Genomic DNA, 14,891 nt, shown 5'->3' on the forward strand with positions numbered 1-14,891 from the left:
ACGTTTGACAACTGAATGTGGTCTAAACATTGCAATTTGAACGATTTATGAATTCAACGGGGAACATCAAGTCCCAGAAATCCTAGCATGAAATCTTATCAATTTCCGTACATGCGCACTTTAGCGTAGACGGCACGTTGGCAAACAAGCATGGCGGACGACTCGAAGAAAAGTGTTGAGATAAAAACAGATGACGCAAAGGATGAAGAGTCGAGTAATGATGATAACAGTAACGTTAATATCGCTGAAAATGATCTACAATTGAAGACCTTCAAGGATCTGGTGAGTAACGTTAGCTAGCTAAATGGAAATGGTGTATAAGCTTGCCGGCTTGGAAGCGAGCTAACGTTAGTTAAAACAGCACATCAACCAACCTACCGCTGATAAGTTAGCAAGTTAACTGTCTTTCAACTACCAACATTCAGTTCAGCATCCGACTGATGAGAGCTAGGTACAGCTGTGAGATGATGTGATTTAAAAATGGGGCGCGCATTCAGCCATGCGATGTGTAACATACACTCCATATTCTAACGTGTTTACATATTTCTGCCATGGCATGCATCTGTTTAATATAGGGTGTAACTGAAGTGCTGTGTGAAGCTTGTGAACAGTTGGGATGGAAGACTCCTACAAAGATCCAGGTAGAGGCCATACCTGTAGCCTTACAAGGTGAGTTCAGTTGGATGGAGGGGGGTGAATGTTCTTGTTTGTGCCATGTATAAAACGGTTGGTAAAGACCTGTCCTCTCGGGGGAAGGTCTCATGTCTGTTTGTACACTCACGATGCACTTTCTTCTCTCCTTTCTCAGGAAAGGATGTAATTGGCTTGGCAGAGACTGGCTCAGGGAAGACCGGTGCGTTTGCTCTGCCCATCCTGCAGTCACTCCTCGCTTCCGCTCAGAGGCTGCATACACTCATACTCACCCCCACCAGAGAGCTGGCTTTCCAGATAGCAGAACAGTTTGAGGCCCTGGGCTCCAGCATCGGAGTCAAGACCGGTACGAGGACATTGGAAGGAGTAGAAACATATTTGATGGAACTCAAGTGTCATGTGACTGTTGTTTTAACTCGTCTTTTTTTCTGTTTCAGCTGTTATCGTTGGAGGAATTGACATGATGTCCCAATCCCTGGTCCTGGCCAAGAAACCTCACATTGTCATTGGTGAGAAAATAACTTAATCCAACCTACCCCTTTCAGTTGCATAATATGGTACCATCTTTTAAGTGCATTCCTGGTTGATACTAACTGTGTCTTCACCGTGCATGTTATAACAGCCACCCCCGGGCGGTTGATAGACCACTTAGAGAACACCAAAGGCTTCTCGCTGCGAGCGCTGAAGTTCCTGGTGATGGATGAGGCAGACCGGATCCTCAACATGGACTTTGAGACCGAGGTGGACAAGATCCTAAAGGTTATTCCCAGAGACAGACGGACGTTTCTCTTTTCTGCCACCATGACCAAAAAGGTAACCACGTAATAGCCCCTATTATCTATTCCTTTTAGCTCTTCATTTGAGACTTGTCAGAGTATCCCTAACACCTGGCCTGTCACACTAACCCTTCTATGTCTTCTGTATTTACCAAGGTCGCCAAGCTGCAGAGAGCAGCTCTGAAGGATCCAGTTAAATGTGCCGTTAACACCAAATACTCAACAGTAGAAAAACTTCAGCAGTACTATGTCTTCATACCCTCCAAATACAAGGTACTTGAAGTTTGATGTTCTAATGGTATCAAGGTCATTTGTCTCTGAGAAGTCAGAAGCTGTGTATGGTTAGTGTTGGATTGTAAGTTAACTGGCTGTGTCTCCAGGATTGTTACCTGGTGTCCATCATCAACGAGCTGGCTGGGAACTCCTTCATGATCTTCTGCAGTACGTGTAACAATGCCCAGCGTGTGGCACTGCTGCTTAGGAACTTGGGCATCACTGCCATTCCCCTGCATGGGCAGATGAGTCAGGTACCCCCCTTATCCAAACACACTACTGTCTACCAACATATACCAAATATCATACTAACACTTCCAAATGTTTTACACATCAGAGAAATCCGCATGTAAGAAAGTATACATGTCTTTCTCTGTTGGTCAGAACAAACGTCTGGGGTCGCTGAACAAGTTCAAGTCTAAGTCTCGCTCTGTGTTGCTGGCGACGGACGTGGCATCAAGAGGACTGGACATTCCACATGTAGACTGTGTTATTAACTATGACATCCCAACCCACTCAAAGGTATCAGTCCTGCTTGTGTGGATGTTTCTCCCTGTCTGCAGTCTCTTCAATGTTATCACAAACGATGACCCAACTGAGCAAGTTTAGTGGTGTTTTATTGTGTGTGTGTGTGCGCGCTCAGGACTACATCCACAGAGTGGGGCGAACCGCCAGAGCAGGACGGTCTGGAAAATCCATCACATTTGTCACACAGTAAGGACCACCTTTATGCTCGATCTCAACCAATCCTATTGAAATTGGTGACTTTGTCCAAATATTTTCTTCTGATTGCCATATTAACCTCTCAGGTATGATGTGGAGCTGTTCCAGCGAATCGAAACTCTGATTGGCAAGAAGCTGCCTGCCTTCCCCACGCAGGAGGAGGAAGTGATGATGCTGGTGGAGAGAGTGAGCGAAGCACAGCGATTCGCCAGAATTGTGAGTCTCAATCAGTGTCTATTCAGCAGTGTCGTCATCCATTGTAATGGCTCTAAAGTCAGTCACGATAACCTCTTTCCCTCAGGAAATGAAGGAACAGGGAGAAAAGAGGAAGAGGCCCAGAGGAGAAGAGGGGGATGACACAGAGCAGTCCAGCGGTGTGAGGAAGAAAGTAAGAGGCGGCGCTGGTGGTGGCGGAGGAGGGGGGAGAGGGGGAGGAGGAGGGAAAAACCGTGGCGGAGCAGCATGGAGAGGCGGACGTTAAAGGTGCCAGTAGAATAACACAATGCTGTACATATTGTCAGATCCTATGTCATTTTCTCCTTGATATAAAACATCTATGATTATTAACAGATGCCTCTTTCTTTACAACCACCACATCACCGAGACAGGCTATTTAATTACCAATGACTTGTTCAATTTACTAATCAATCTTTCCATTTGTAATAAATTGTTTATGTAAAATCAAGACCATTTTCAGTGAGTTGTGTTCACATTCACAATTTGATAATAAAGCTTGTTCAACATGAATGGAATCCTGATATGATAATATAACATTAATTTTTATTAAATATTTCATTAACTATTTTGAATGTATATTTGCAATGCAGGTGACATGAACAGGGAAAAAAATAGACTTTAAACCAACAATGACCTATATTTCCAGGAAATAATGGTACCAAGAAGCCCCACCACTTTGGACACAAGATGGGGGTGTGGCATATCATGATATCTAACCAGTTACTCTGGCAGTTTATTGTAACATTTGTACCATGTCAAATATCACTCCATGCGATACTTAACGAGCAAACAAAATGAACATTGCATCAACAGCATGTTAATGACTGAAGGAACAAAGACGTGCATTATTATTTCGTGCACTGAGCATAATGATTTAATTGAAAGGAAATTTATTAGAACTTTTTAATGTCGAGGGTCCGGTTGAAAATGGTGTCAGGGAACAGGTGAAACGATGGACCAGATATAATTCCTCTAAAAATAGTTGGGTTTTCTCTGTTTTTAGCCAATAGGAGGCGAGGGTAGTAGAGACTGCAGCGTGCGAATCCAATTGTGTTTTAGCCGCATCTAATAGGTGTGTGCAGTGTATAGACTTTCACAACTTGATATTATATTCACCTCATGTGGCTTCAGAATAAAACATGATTTGTATTTGTTTATCATTAGACGTCTGTTTTTCAGAGGATATCAACACTTTAGAAAATATAGCACGTAAAGCTTCACAATGAGCTATTGAATTCAGACGAGCTGATCTATTGGTCAATATCTATGTCTGCACAACCCATCGTGGGCGGAGTAACAGCGGTCAGATCTGTTCGGTTGAGGGGACCCACCATAGGGGCAGTGTCTTTGGTGCAAACCAAAGCCTAGATAGATGCCTAAATATCAGTTGTGTTGTTCCATAAAGTGTTATTAAAGAGGGAGGTCGGTCTATTCGTGCGAACCGTTGTCCTCGTTTCTTCTCTCACACCACCAGGTAAATGACCAGCTCTTTTAGGGATAATTGTATTCTGCATTGGTTACATTTAGCAGCTTGAAGACTGTCCGAATAGATGGATTTAGGCTACATAGCGCAACTGTGGAGGTACTTGCAATGATGTCGTTATATTATGTTCAGGACTATTGATTACCCAGATACGTTGAATTAAAATATGTTAAAGGCATATATTGCGTTATATTTATTGAAGATAATTGAATAAAATAGAAATTGGGACTTTGGAGATGTTGCTACACCAAAATTGACTCCCTTGACCAGTAGAGCTCTCTGCATGATTTCAGATGGTTTCTGTTATCAACGTGATCGTAAATGTCAGATAACGTGCAGATATAGGTTGTTCGCGGACCTGCTGCTCTAATAAATACATGTTTATTGTCTATGTTGATTGTCATGTGTGGACAGATTGCGTCCCATTCACAACACCGTTACACCAGCGCGCGAGATGGCTCTAGTCAAGTCAGCGTAAGACGCGCGTTATTAAACGAGTCAACAATGTAGGCAGCCTGTCAGGCAAATCAACAACAGAAAAGTTTTAAAAAATGGGGTTCTGTTTGGCACTTACTTTATTCTGAATGCATTTGTTCAACACGATGAATACTCCACCTGAAGGTGAGGAATTGCTTTACATGTTTGGCTGCAAACGTCTACTTGGATGAGGAACGTGTGATAAATTCTGCTGTAAAAAGCAATGATGCTGTAGGCCTATTTGGCGTGTACAGATACAATGTAACAAACATCTGTGTCCTCTGTCCAATATCTGATACAGTGTGGCGGAAACCAATATCATACACAAGAAACACACTTTTGTCGTACTGCAGTTAGCTTTCAAAACGCTTAAAGTATAACCTGTGACAAATAAATAAACAATGAGGACGTTGGGTAACCTGTACCATAATGTAGCATCCTTAAAAAGAGCCCCTACATTTATGTTGAATACTGTATCCCTGAAAACTGGAAACATCACTGTGATTATTATTATCTGACCCTGCTGGTCATCTATGAACATTTGAACATCGTTGCCATGTTCTGTTATAATCTCCACCCAGCACAGCCGGAAGAGGACTGGCCACCCCTCATAGCCTGGTTCCTCTCTAGGTTTCTTCCTAGGTTCTGGCCTTTCTAGGGTGTTTTTCCTATGCACCGTGCTTCTACACCTGCATTGCTTGCTGTTTGGGGGTTTAGGCTGGGTTTCTGTACATCACTTTGAGATATCAGCTGATGTAAGAAGGGTTTTATAAATACATTTGATTTGATCAGCTTTCTGTCAAGCCCTCAGAGAGTGGGGAACCTGTGACAATTCTGGGCTGCTCTGGAAAGCACTTAGGCTACCTAGCTACCATTTGTTATCCATTGCTAGGCCTAGTACAGTGCAGCAGAGTAGACTCATCTCATCCATTTTTGTAAGCATGTAAAATTATGCAACTTTGCACTGTGCCTCCCTTCATAACCCTTCATAACCTCATGAAAATAAGATACAGGTGAGTCAAATGTCCCCACCTAGGCTAGCCAGCAGATCTGACAGCTTGCTTACAGCTGCGCTAGGGTCAGACCGCATTCGTATATAGTTTAAGACAGGTTTTCCCAAATTCCCAGCTGATTCAAATATCCAACTCATCATCAAGCTTTGAATATTTGAATCGGCTGTGAGTGCTACAGCAGAAAAACTAAATGTGCCCCCGGGGGTGGCCCAGGACCATGTTTGGGAAACCCTTGATATCTCGCAGAGCCGATGTGCGATATGGCTCGGGAAACACACCTTCCAAAATGGCTGCTGTGGCTTCTTCTACCTAGCATGAGGACGAAAAGGACAGCTTTCCGTAAAAACTAGCGGTAGTTCAGTCTTCTCGGTGTAACAGTTGGGATAATGGGACAATTCTCAGAGTGCAATGCTTTTCTCATCCTTGGATTGAGGTGTGTTTTCCAAGCCATATTCGTGCCGGCTTCACGGTGTCTTAATCTACACAGGAATGCTGTCCGACCCCAGTGCAGCTGTAAGCAAGCGGGTCGGATCTGCTGGCTACATCTAGGCTTGAAAAGGGGGTAGCTGTATTGTCACAAAGGAATGCAACCTTGATAAGTGCCATGCCTGAGAGTGCTTAACATTTCATGACAAACATGTTGTTATACTGAGTTTCTGCCTGTCTCTGCCTCTTCCAGGTGGCACTCTTTCTCTGGTACCCCCAAAATGGCTCATCGAAGTGGGCTGGAGGACCCGGAGCGGTACCTGTTTGTGGATCGCGCTGTGGTCTACAACCCGGCCACACAGGCCGACTGGACAGCCAAGAAGGTGGTGTGGATCCCTTCAGAGCGTCATGGTTTTGAAGCGGCCAGTATCAAGGAGGAGCGGGGAGAGGAGGTGGTGGTGGAACTGTCAGAGAATGGCAAGAAGGCCATTGTCAATAAGGACGACATCCAGAAGATGAACCCGCCCAAGTTCAGCAAGGTGGAAGACATGGCCGAGCTCACCTGCCTGAACGAGGCCTCAGTGCTGCACAACCTCAAAGACCGCTACTACTCTGGGCTCATCTACGTGAGTGGTTGTGTTGTTGTACACTGTTAGAAAAAAGGATTGCAAAAGGGTTAGGATAACCCTTTTTGGTTCCAGGTAGAAAAAGGGTTGCAAAAGGGTTAGGATAACCCTTTTTGGTTCCAGGTAGAACCCTCTGTGGAAATGAAAAAGGGTTCTACATAGGGGTTCTCCTATGGGGTCAGCCTGAAAACCCTGTTAGCTTCTAGATAGCACCTTTTTTTCTGAGTGTATTCTTATTATACATCTATTCACCTAGAAAGCAAATTCAACCATACTCACACATAATGCACACCGCAGACATTGCTCAATAGTTCAATATTTTAGCTGTTTTTCAGCAACTCTGGCGACGCATACCTTAAATGAGACCCAGACCACAGAATCCCATGTATTGGTCTCTTGATAATGTTGAGAGGGCCTGGCTCACCTACAGAACCTAACCTCTGGGGAACTCTGAGGAAACAGGGTCTGTGTCTGAATAAGTACTACACACATAAACTGCATACTGATTTTGACGTTTGATCTAGTAGAATTCACTTGTCTTTTCTGACTCACGTGTGTCTGACAACAGCTGATCATCAGATAAATTGACTGCTGTACCAAAATGAGCGAATGGCGGGAGTTAACGCAATCAGTTAACGCAATGAGATGACTCATTTGGAGTACTATTTTAGAAATCGCATATACTATACTAACACTTTCTTTTTTTACGCATACTATTTAGTATGGGTATTTGGATACGCCACTGTCTTGTGGCTTGATTGAAGTTTAAAAAACACACAAAGACTGATCATACTCTATAACCGTTTCCAGATAGTTCAGACCGATGGTAAGTTCTCTCTCTGTATCTATATTACCTGCCATCTTCTTTACTTTCACCTTTGTAGGTGACATTTCTATCATAAACATTGGTGGGTCAGTTTGTTTGTATGACCCCATTCCTCTTGGTTGCCCTGTTTGATCTCTGAGCTGTCTGTGGGGCTCTCTCATCTCAGTGGGGTCCCTGGGTATTAAAGCCAATACATTTGGCCCTGTGTGTTGACTGTGGAGCCCCAGGGCAGGGTGGCAGACTGGGAGAGGCACTGGCCCACCTCCTGTCACTGTTGCTGCTGTGCTCTATGCATCTGTGCATCTTTATGGTCGGGAGCCTTTGTCCTCTCACACATAAGCCGTCTGTAGAAAAGACCTCCTTACAATCCCAGAATTCCATTAGGTGATAGATAGTGTCAGTGATGTATATGATGTCACTCATTTAGGGAGATTTTAAAGCTACCTCTTGCTGTTGGTATCCCATCACTATTTTCCATTCTGTAGTCCGTAAACCTTTTTATTTTATTATCTAAGCACACCAAAAATCCAACGTCCGAGTTTGCATTGGTTTAAATTGCATGCTTTCATTGTTTGTGGAGTTATCTGCAGCTATGTTTCAGTGTAGATGGGTCTAGTTAATGATGTCCTATATACAGTGTATCGTCGTGATCTTGACCCATTTAGTGACATACGTTCCAGGAATAGAATGTGGATTGTTTATCACCTATGTCATGGTGACGGGGATTCTGGAGGAACTGCAGTCTTTTTGATTTATCTTCTCTACCAGGCTTGATGATGAATTCCACTAGATAATAGCTTTATGTTTCTCCATGTTTCTTGAAGGCTCTCTTCATCTGCATAACAATGGGCCTCAGGATCTCGTCACGGTATCTCTGTGCATTCAAACTGCCATCGATAAAATGCAATTGTGTTCGTTGTCCGTAGCTTATGCCTGCCCATACCATAACCCCATCTCCACCATGGGGCACTCTGTTTACAACACTGACATCAGCAAACCGCTAGTCATATGCTCAGTACAGTTGAAATCGGGATTCATCCGTGAAAAGCACACTTCTCTAGCGTGCCAGTGGCCATCAAAGGTGAGCATTTGCCCACTGATGTCGTTTTCAACGCCGGACTGCAGTCAGTTTAAGACCCTGGTGAGGATGACGAGCACGCAGATGAGCTTCCCTGAGACGGTTTTTAACAGCTGGTGTCAGCCGATCCCGCAGGTGAAGAAGCCGGATGTGGAGGTCCAGGGCTGGCGTCGTTACACGTGTTCTGTGGTTGTGAGGCCAGTTGGACGAACTTTCCCCCCTGCTACTCTAACTTCCGAGATGCATACAAAGCCCTATCCCACCCTCCCTTCGGAAAATCCGACCACGACGCCATCTTGCTCCTACCGTCTTATAGACAGAAACTCAAACAGGATGTACCAATTACTATAACCGTTCAACGCTGGTCAGACCAATTGGAATCCACGCTTCAAGATTGTTTTGATCACGCAGCCTGGGGTATGTTCCGGTCAGCCTCAGAGAACAACATCGATCTATACGCTGACTCGGTGAGTGAGTTTATAAGGAAGTGCATTGGAGATGTACCTAATATAACCAGAAACCGTGGATGGATGGTGGCATTCGCACAAAACTGAAAGTGCGAACCACCTCATTTAACCATGGGAACATGGCTGAATATAAACAGTGCAGTTATTCCCCCCGCAAGGCAATCAAACAAGTGCGATGCCGGTACAAAGTGGAGTCTCAATTCAACAGCTCAGAAACGAGACGTATGTGGCAGGGTCTACAGGAAATCAACGACTATAAAAAGAAAACCAGCCACGTCACGGACACCGACGTCACGCTTCCAGACAAACTAAACACCTTCTTTGCTCACTTTGAGAATAATACAGTGCCACCATCGCGGCCCACTAACAAAGACGGTTCCCCCCCCCCCTCTCCTTCTCCATGGCCGACGTGAGTAAAACATTTAGACGTGTTAACCCTCGCAAGGCTGCTGGCCCAGACGGCATCCCTAGCCGCGTCCTCAGTGCATGCACAGACCAGCTGGCTGGTGTGTTTACAGACATATTCAATCGCTCCCTATCCCAGTCTGCTGTCCCCACATGCTTCAAGATGGCCACCATTGTTCCTGTACCCAAGAAGGCAAGATAACTGATCTAAATGGCTCCCGCCCCGTAGCACTCACTTCTATCATCATGAAGTACTTTGAGAGACTAGTCAAGGATCTTATCACCTCCACCTTACCGGCTACGCTAGACCCACTTCAGTTTGTAAACCACCCCAACAGGTCCACAGACGATGCAATCGCCATCACACTGCACACTGCCCTATCCCATCTGCACAAGAGGAATACCTATGTAAGAATGCTGTTCATTGACTACAGCTCAGCATTCAACACCATAGTACCCTCCAAGCTCATCAAGCTGGAGGCCCTAGGTCTCAACCCCACCCTGTGCAATTGGTTTCTAGACTTTCTGACGGGCCGCACCCAGGAAACAACATTTCCACTTCGCTGACCCTCAACACTGAGGCCCCACAAGGGTGCGTGCTCAGCCCCCTCCAGTACTCCTTGTTCACCTACGACTGCGTGGCCATGCACGCCTCCAACTCGATCATCAAGTTTGCAGACGACACAACAGTAGTGGGCTTGATTACCAACAACGACGAGACAGTTTACAGGAAAGAGGTGAGAGCACTCGGAGTGTGGTGTCAGGAAAACAACCTCTCACTCAACGTAAACAAAACAAAAGAGATTATCGTGGACTTCAGGAAACAGCAGATGGAGCACCTATCCACAGTGTAAAAGGTGCACGCCGAGGTTACTGAAAACTTTCCACATCACAGACAAACTGAAATGGTGCACCCACACAGACCATGTGGTGAAGAAGGCGCAACAGCACCTCTTCAACCTCAGGAGGCTAAAGAAATTTGGCTTGTCACCCAAAACCCTGACAAAATATACAGATGCACAATCAAGAGCATCTTGTTGGCTGTATCACAGCCTGGTACCGCAACTGCTCCACCCTCAACCGCAAAGCTCTCCAGAGGGTAGTGAGGTCTGCACAACGCATCACCGGGGGCAAACTATCTGCCCTCCATGACACTTACAGCACCCGATGTCACAGGAAGGCCAAAAAGATCATCAAGGACAACAACTACCCGAGCCACTGCCTGTTCACACCGCTACCATCCAGAAGGAGAGGTCACTACAGGTGCATCAAAGCTGGGACCGAGAGACTGAAAAACAGCTTCTTTCTCAAGGCCATCAGACTGTTAAACCGCAATCACTAACTCAGAGAGATTGCTACCTACATTGAGACCCAATCACTGGCCACTTTAATAAATTAATCACTAGTCACTTTAAACAATGCCACTTTAAATAATTCCACTTTAATAAATGTTTACATATCTTACATTACTCATATCATATGTATATACTGTATTTTATACCATCTATTGCACCGGCCATCGCTCATCCATATATTTATATGTACATATACTCATTCACCCCTTTAGATTCATGTGCATTAGGTAGTTGTTAGATATTACTGCATTGTCGGCACTAGAAGCACAAGCATTTTGCTACACTCGCATTAACATTGCTAACCATGTGTATGTGACCAATAAAGTTTGATTTGGTTTGCCAGGAGTGCGTATTGCGGTTTGCCAGTACCAGTGATTAGTTGAGCGCCGGAGAGCGGGAAGGGAGTAGGCGTGACATAAATGAAGAACATGTTTGTGTCAGTGGGAGAGTGCCCCAGCCCCAGGAGGTGACCTCCCCCCACAGTGGGGCATAACCCATCCCCAGCTGCGCTGTACGCTGCTGCCCCAGGCTTTGTGTGTCTGAGCTAGGGTTGGCGTGCAGAGGGAGCCCCCTGGGTAATGTGGCTCTGTGTGTTGTGGTCAGTCCCTCAGTGAGGCCCCAGTATGGCTTGGTGGCGTAGCCTTGGCTCCATGTGAAGTCAGGGAGTTGAGCCAGTCCAGTGGGTAACAGGCTAACCGGAAAGCTAGCTAGCAACGCTACAACCAGGCCTTTGTGTCAGCATATAATCCCCAGCTGTCAGAAAGCATCAGCATTCTTTCATGAAAACAGCGTCCGTCTGTCTCCCGCCCACTTCATTGCAATGTGTCTGACAGTCCTGTCTCCTTTCCCACACTCACTCTCTAATTTATGATTTCTCTATTTTCTCTGTCCTAATGCTCTGGCCAACGCCAATAACCTTATTCCTGCACTTCTTTAGGTGTTTCAAATGTTTGATTGTTCAAACATTTAATACATGTATTGCAGTCTTGGCTGAGCTTCTGTACTTGTGGAGGCCAGCTGCCTCTTGGTTGACAGGATGTAGGTGGTATCACTAATAGAAAACCCCCACTAATTAGCTGTCTTGTCATTCTTGTTTGGCTGATATGTTTCTTTATTGAGGTTCAAGAACAAGCTTTCACTCGCTATGTGCATGCATAAAGGGTACTCTCTCAAGAGTGGCATTGTGTTCAGGCTTCCCACATAGTCATATCTTCAGTCTTTTGTTGTTGTCATGGCATTGCCATTGTTCCATGGAGAACTATTTTGCATGTAAACATCTTAGGTGTTACCATAAACTTGGCAAACACACACACACACACACACACACACACTCCATGGATACCAAACCAGCACCAGGCTTTTCAGGGATCATCATGCAGTTATTAGTGGTTATTTTTTAATTAAATTATCCAGAAAGAGTGAGCAACAGTTTCTTTATTTTATAAAAAATCTTCTGTTTTGAGAATTTCTGAGTAGCTTTGTGTTTAAGCTGGTGGTTAAGGTCATGGGTTAAGAGCTATGTAACGTTAGTGCCATGCATTTACAGTATATGCCACAATTCCACCGAAGACATAGCTATCTTTCTTTCAGTTTCCCCAGGTATTATTAATATGATTATGTTAAAAGCCCATTACATTATCAAATCAAGATAGTTGAACACCCTGCTATTGACTTGACACACTTTTTCATTCAATAGCGCTGCGCAAAGATTATTGATCATATATATATGCCTCATCTTCCAAGATGGCATAGCAGTTCAGACGTCTTTTGTCCTCGTCATGTCCCGTATATATATATATATATTTACAACTTTTTTCACATACCTTTTTATATATATTTTTAAATTTTCCATAAACTCATCTTCAAAACACTCTCCTGCAACCCGCCTCACCAATTTATATTTATAAAAAAAGTATTATTTACCTCAAATCTGTAATCCTCCAAGAAGCTAGCCAGAAACTAGCCAGAAGCTAGCCAGGAGCTAGCCAGAAGCTAATCCAGAAGCTAATCAGAAGCTAGTTAGCTTCTTTACTGGCTAATCGTCAGTATTCAGCTAACTACGGTTTGTGGTCATCAGCTATCCTTTAGCTCGAAAATCTATCGCCAGTTTTGTAAGGCGCAGCGCGGCTCGGAACGGAACATACCGGACCAATTTTTCTCTCCATGTCCCTGGATTTCAACCGCTAACTCTGGACGTTCATAGCTGGATCTCACAGCTAGCTAGCTGCTATCCGTGTGACTATCGGCTTTCGTTGATTCCGGAGCAAACATCAATTATTCCGGAGCTAGCCAGCTGAAGAGTTCCATCAATCACTCCTGGGCTACAATCACTTATCCGGACCCGTTTTACTGCCTACGCGGAGCCCCACCGGGCCTTCACAACTGGACTGCCGACGTTATCTACCCGAAGGAGTTATCCGGCTGGCTCCTCCGTCGCGACGTTACCTGAACGCCCATCTGCGGCCCGCTAACCGTTAGCTGTCTTATCGGCTGCTATCTGAATAGACAATCGGACAATTTATTTATTTATTTATATTATTATTATTTAATTTTTTTCTTCTTGGGCCTCTATAACTATATCTATTGTTTTTTGTTGTTGTTGTGTGATTTGGATTAATCCCCTCTACCACACGGAACCCCACTAATCTACTGACGGAACGCAAGAGGAGGCTAATAACAGACCTCCATCCTATGCTAGCTTACTACCGATGGCCTGGCTAGCTGTCTAAAATCGCCGTGACCCCCAACCATTCTCTCTACTCACTGGACCCTTTTGATCACTCGACTAAGCATGCCTCTCCTTAATGTCAATATGCCTTGTCCATTGCTGTTCTGGTTAGTGTTTATTGGCTTATTTCACTGTAGAGCCTCTAGTCCTGCTCACTCTACCTTATCCAACCTATTAGTTCCACCACCCACACATGCAATGACATCTCCTGGTTTCAATGATGTTTCTAGAGACAATATCTCTCTCTTCATCACTCAATACCTAGGTTTACTTCCACTGTATTCACATCCTACCATACCTTTGTCTGTACATTATGCCTTGATGCTATTTTATCGCCCCCAGAAACCTCCTTTTACTGGACCCCTACAAATCAGCCGGGCTAGACAATCTGGACCCTTTCTTTCTAAAATTATCTGCCGAAATTGTTGCCACCCCTATCACTAGCCTGTTCAACCTCATTTTCGTGTCGTCTGAGATTCCCAAAGATTAGAAAGCAGCTGCGGTCATCCCCCTTTTCAAAGGGGGGGACACTCTTGACCCAAACTGCTACAGACCTATATCTGTCCTACCATGCCTTTCTAAAGTCAACAAATGGATTACCGACCATTTCGAATCTCACCATACCTTCTCTGCTATGCAATCTGGTTTCAGAGCTGGTCATGGGTGCACCTCAGCCACGCTCAAGGTCCTAAACGATATCTTAACCGCCATCGATAAGAAACATTACTGTGCAGCCGCATTCATTGATCTGGCCAAGGCTTTCGACTCTGTAAATCACCACATCCTCATCGGCAGACTCGATAGCCTTGGTTTCTCAAATGATTGCCTCGCCTGGTTCACCAACTACTTCTCTGATAGAGTTCAGTGTGTCTGCAGGGTCTGCTGTCCGGACCTCTGGCAGTCTCTATGGGGGTGCCACAGGGTTAAATTCTTGGACCGACTCTTTTCTGAATACATCAATGAGGTCGCTCTTGCTGCTGGTGAGTCTCTGATCCACCTCTACGCAGACGACACCATTCTGTATACTTCTGGCCCTTCTTTGGACACTGTGTTAACAACCCTCCAGGCAAGCTTCAATGCCATACAACTCTCCTTCCGTGGCCTCCAATTGCTCTTAAATACAAGTAAAACTAAATGCATGCTCTTCAACCGATCGCTACCTGCACCTGCCCGCCTGTCCAACATCACTACTCTGGACGGCTCTGACTTAGAATACGTGGACAACTACAAATACTTAGGTGTCTGGTTAGACTGTAAACTCTCCTTCCAGACCCATATCAAACATCTCCAATCCAAAGTTAAATCTAGAATTGGCTTCCTATTTCGCATCAAAGCATCCATCACTCA

General features: G+C 44.8%; 2 protein-coding genes across 3 annotated transcripts in view; both read left to right on the plus strand.

The window, feature by feature from the left end:
• Positions 1 to 109: 109 nt before the first annotated feature.
• Positions 110 to 3,170, plus strand: LOC115109892 (probable ATP-dependent RNA helicase DDX47). Its single transcript, XM_029635143.2, has 11 exons — positions 110 to 282; positions 576 to 669; positions 809 to 997; positions 1,089 to 1,160; positions 1,274 to 1,464; positions 1,584 to 1,700; positions 1,808 to 1,954; positions 2,085 to 2,222; positions 2,344 to 2,414; positions 2,510 to 2,639; positions 2,725 to 3,170. Exons 1-11 carry the CDS (start codon positions 151 to 153, stop codon positions 2,902 to 2,904), a joined length of 1,461 nt encoding a protein of 486 aa, XP_029491003.1. The 5' UTR covers positions 110 to 150; the 3' UTR covers positions 2,905 to 3,170.
• An 818-nt stretch (positions 3,171 to 3,988) lies between these two features.
• Positions 3,989 to 14,891, plus strand: part of LOC115110462 (myosin-10-like) — a 66,572-nt gene continuing 55,669 nt past the window's right edge. For both annotated transcript variants that reach the window (XM_065010182.1, XM_065010183.1), the window contains exons 1-2: positions 3,989 to 4,134; positions 6,313 to 6,685. In XM_065010182.1, coding sequence (XP_064866254.1) covers positions 6,341 to 6,685 — 345 coding nt within the window. In that variant the 5' untranslated portion in view covers positions 3,989 to 4,134; positions 6,313 to 6,340. The remainder of the gene's footprint in view (positions 4,135 to 6,312; positions 6,686 to 14,891) is intronic.

This window comes from Oncorhynchus nerka, linkage group LG26 (genome assembly GCF_034236695.1).
Source record: "Oncorhynchus nerka isolate Pitt River linkage group LG26, Oner_Uvic_2.0, whole genome shotgun sequence".
In the NCBI taxonomy this organism is placed as follows: domain Eukaryota; kingdom Metazoa; phylum Chordata; class Actinopteri; order Salmoniformes; family Salmonidae; genus Oncorhynchus; species Oncorhynchus nerka.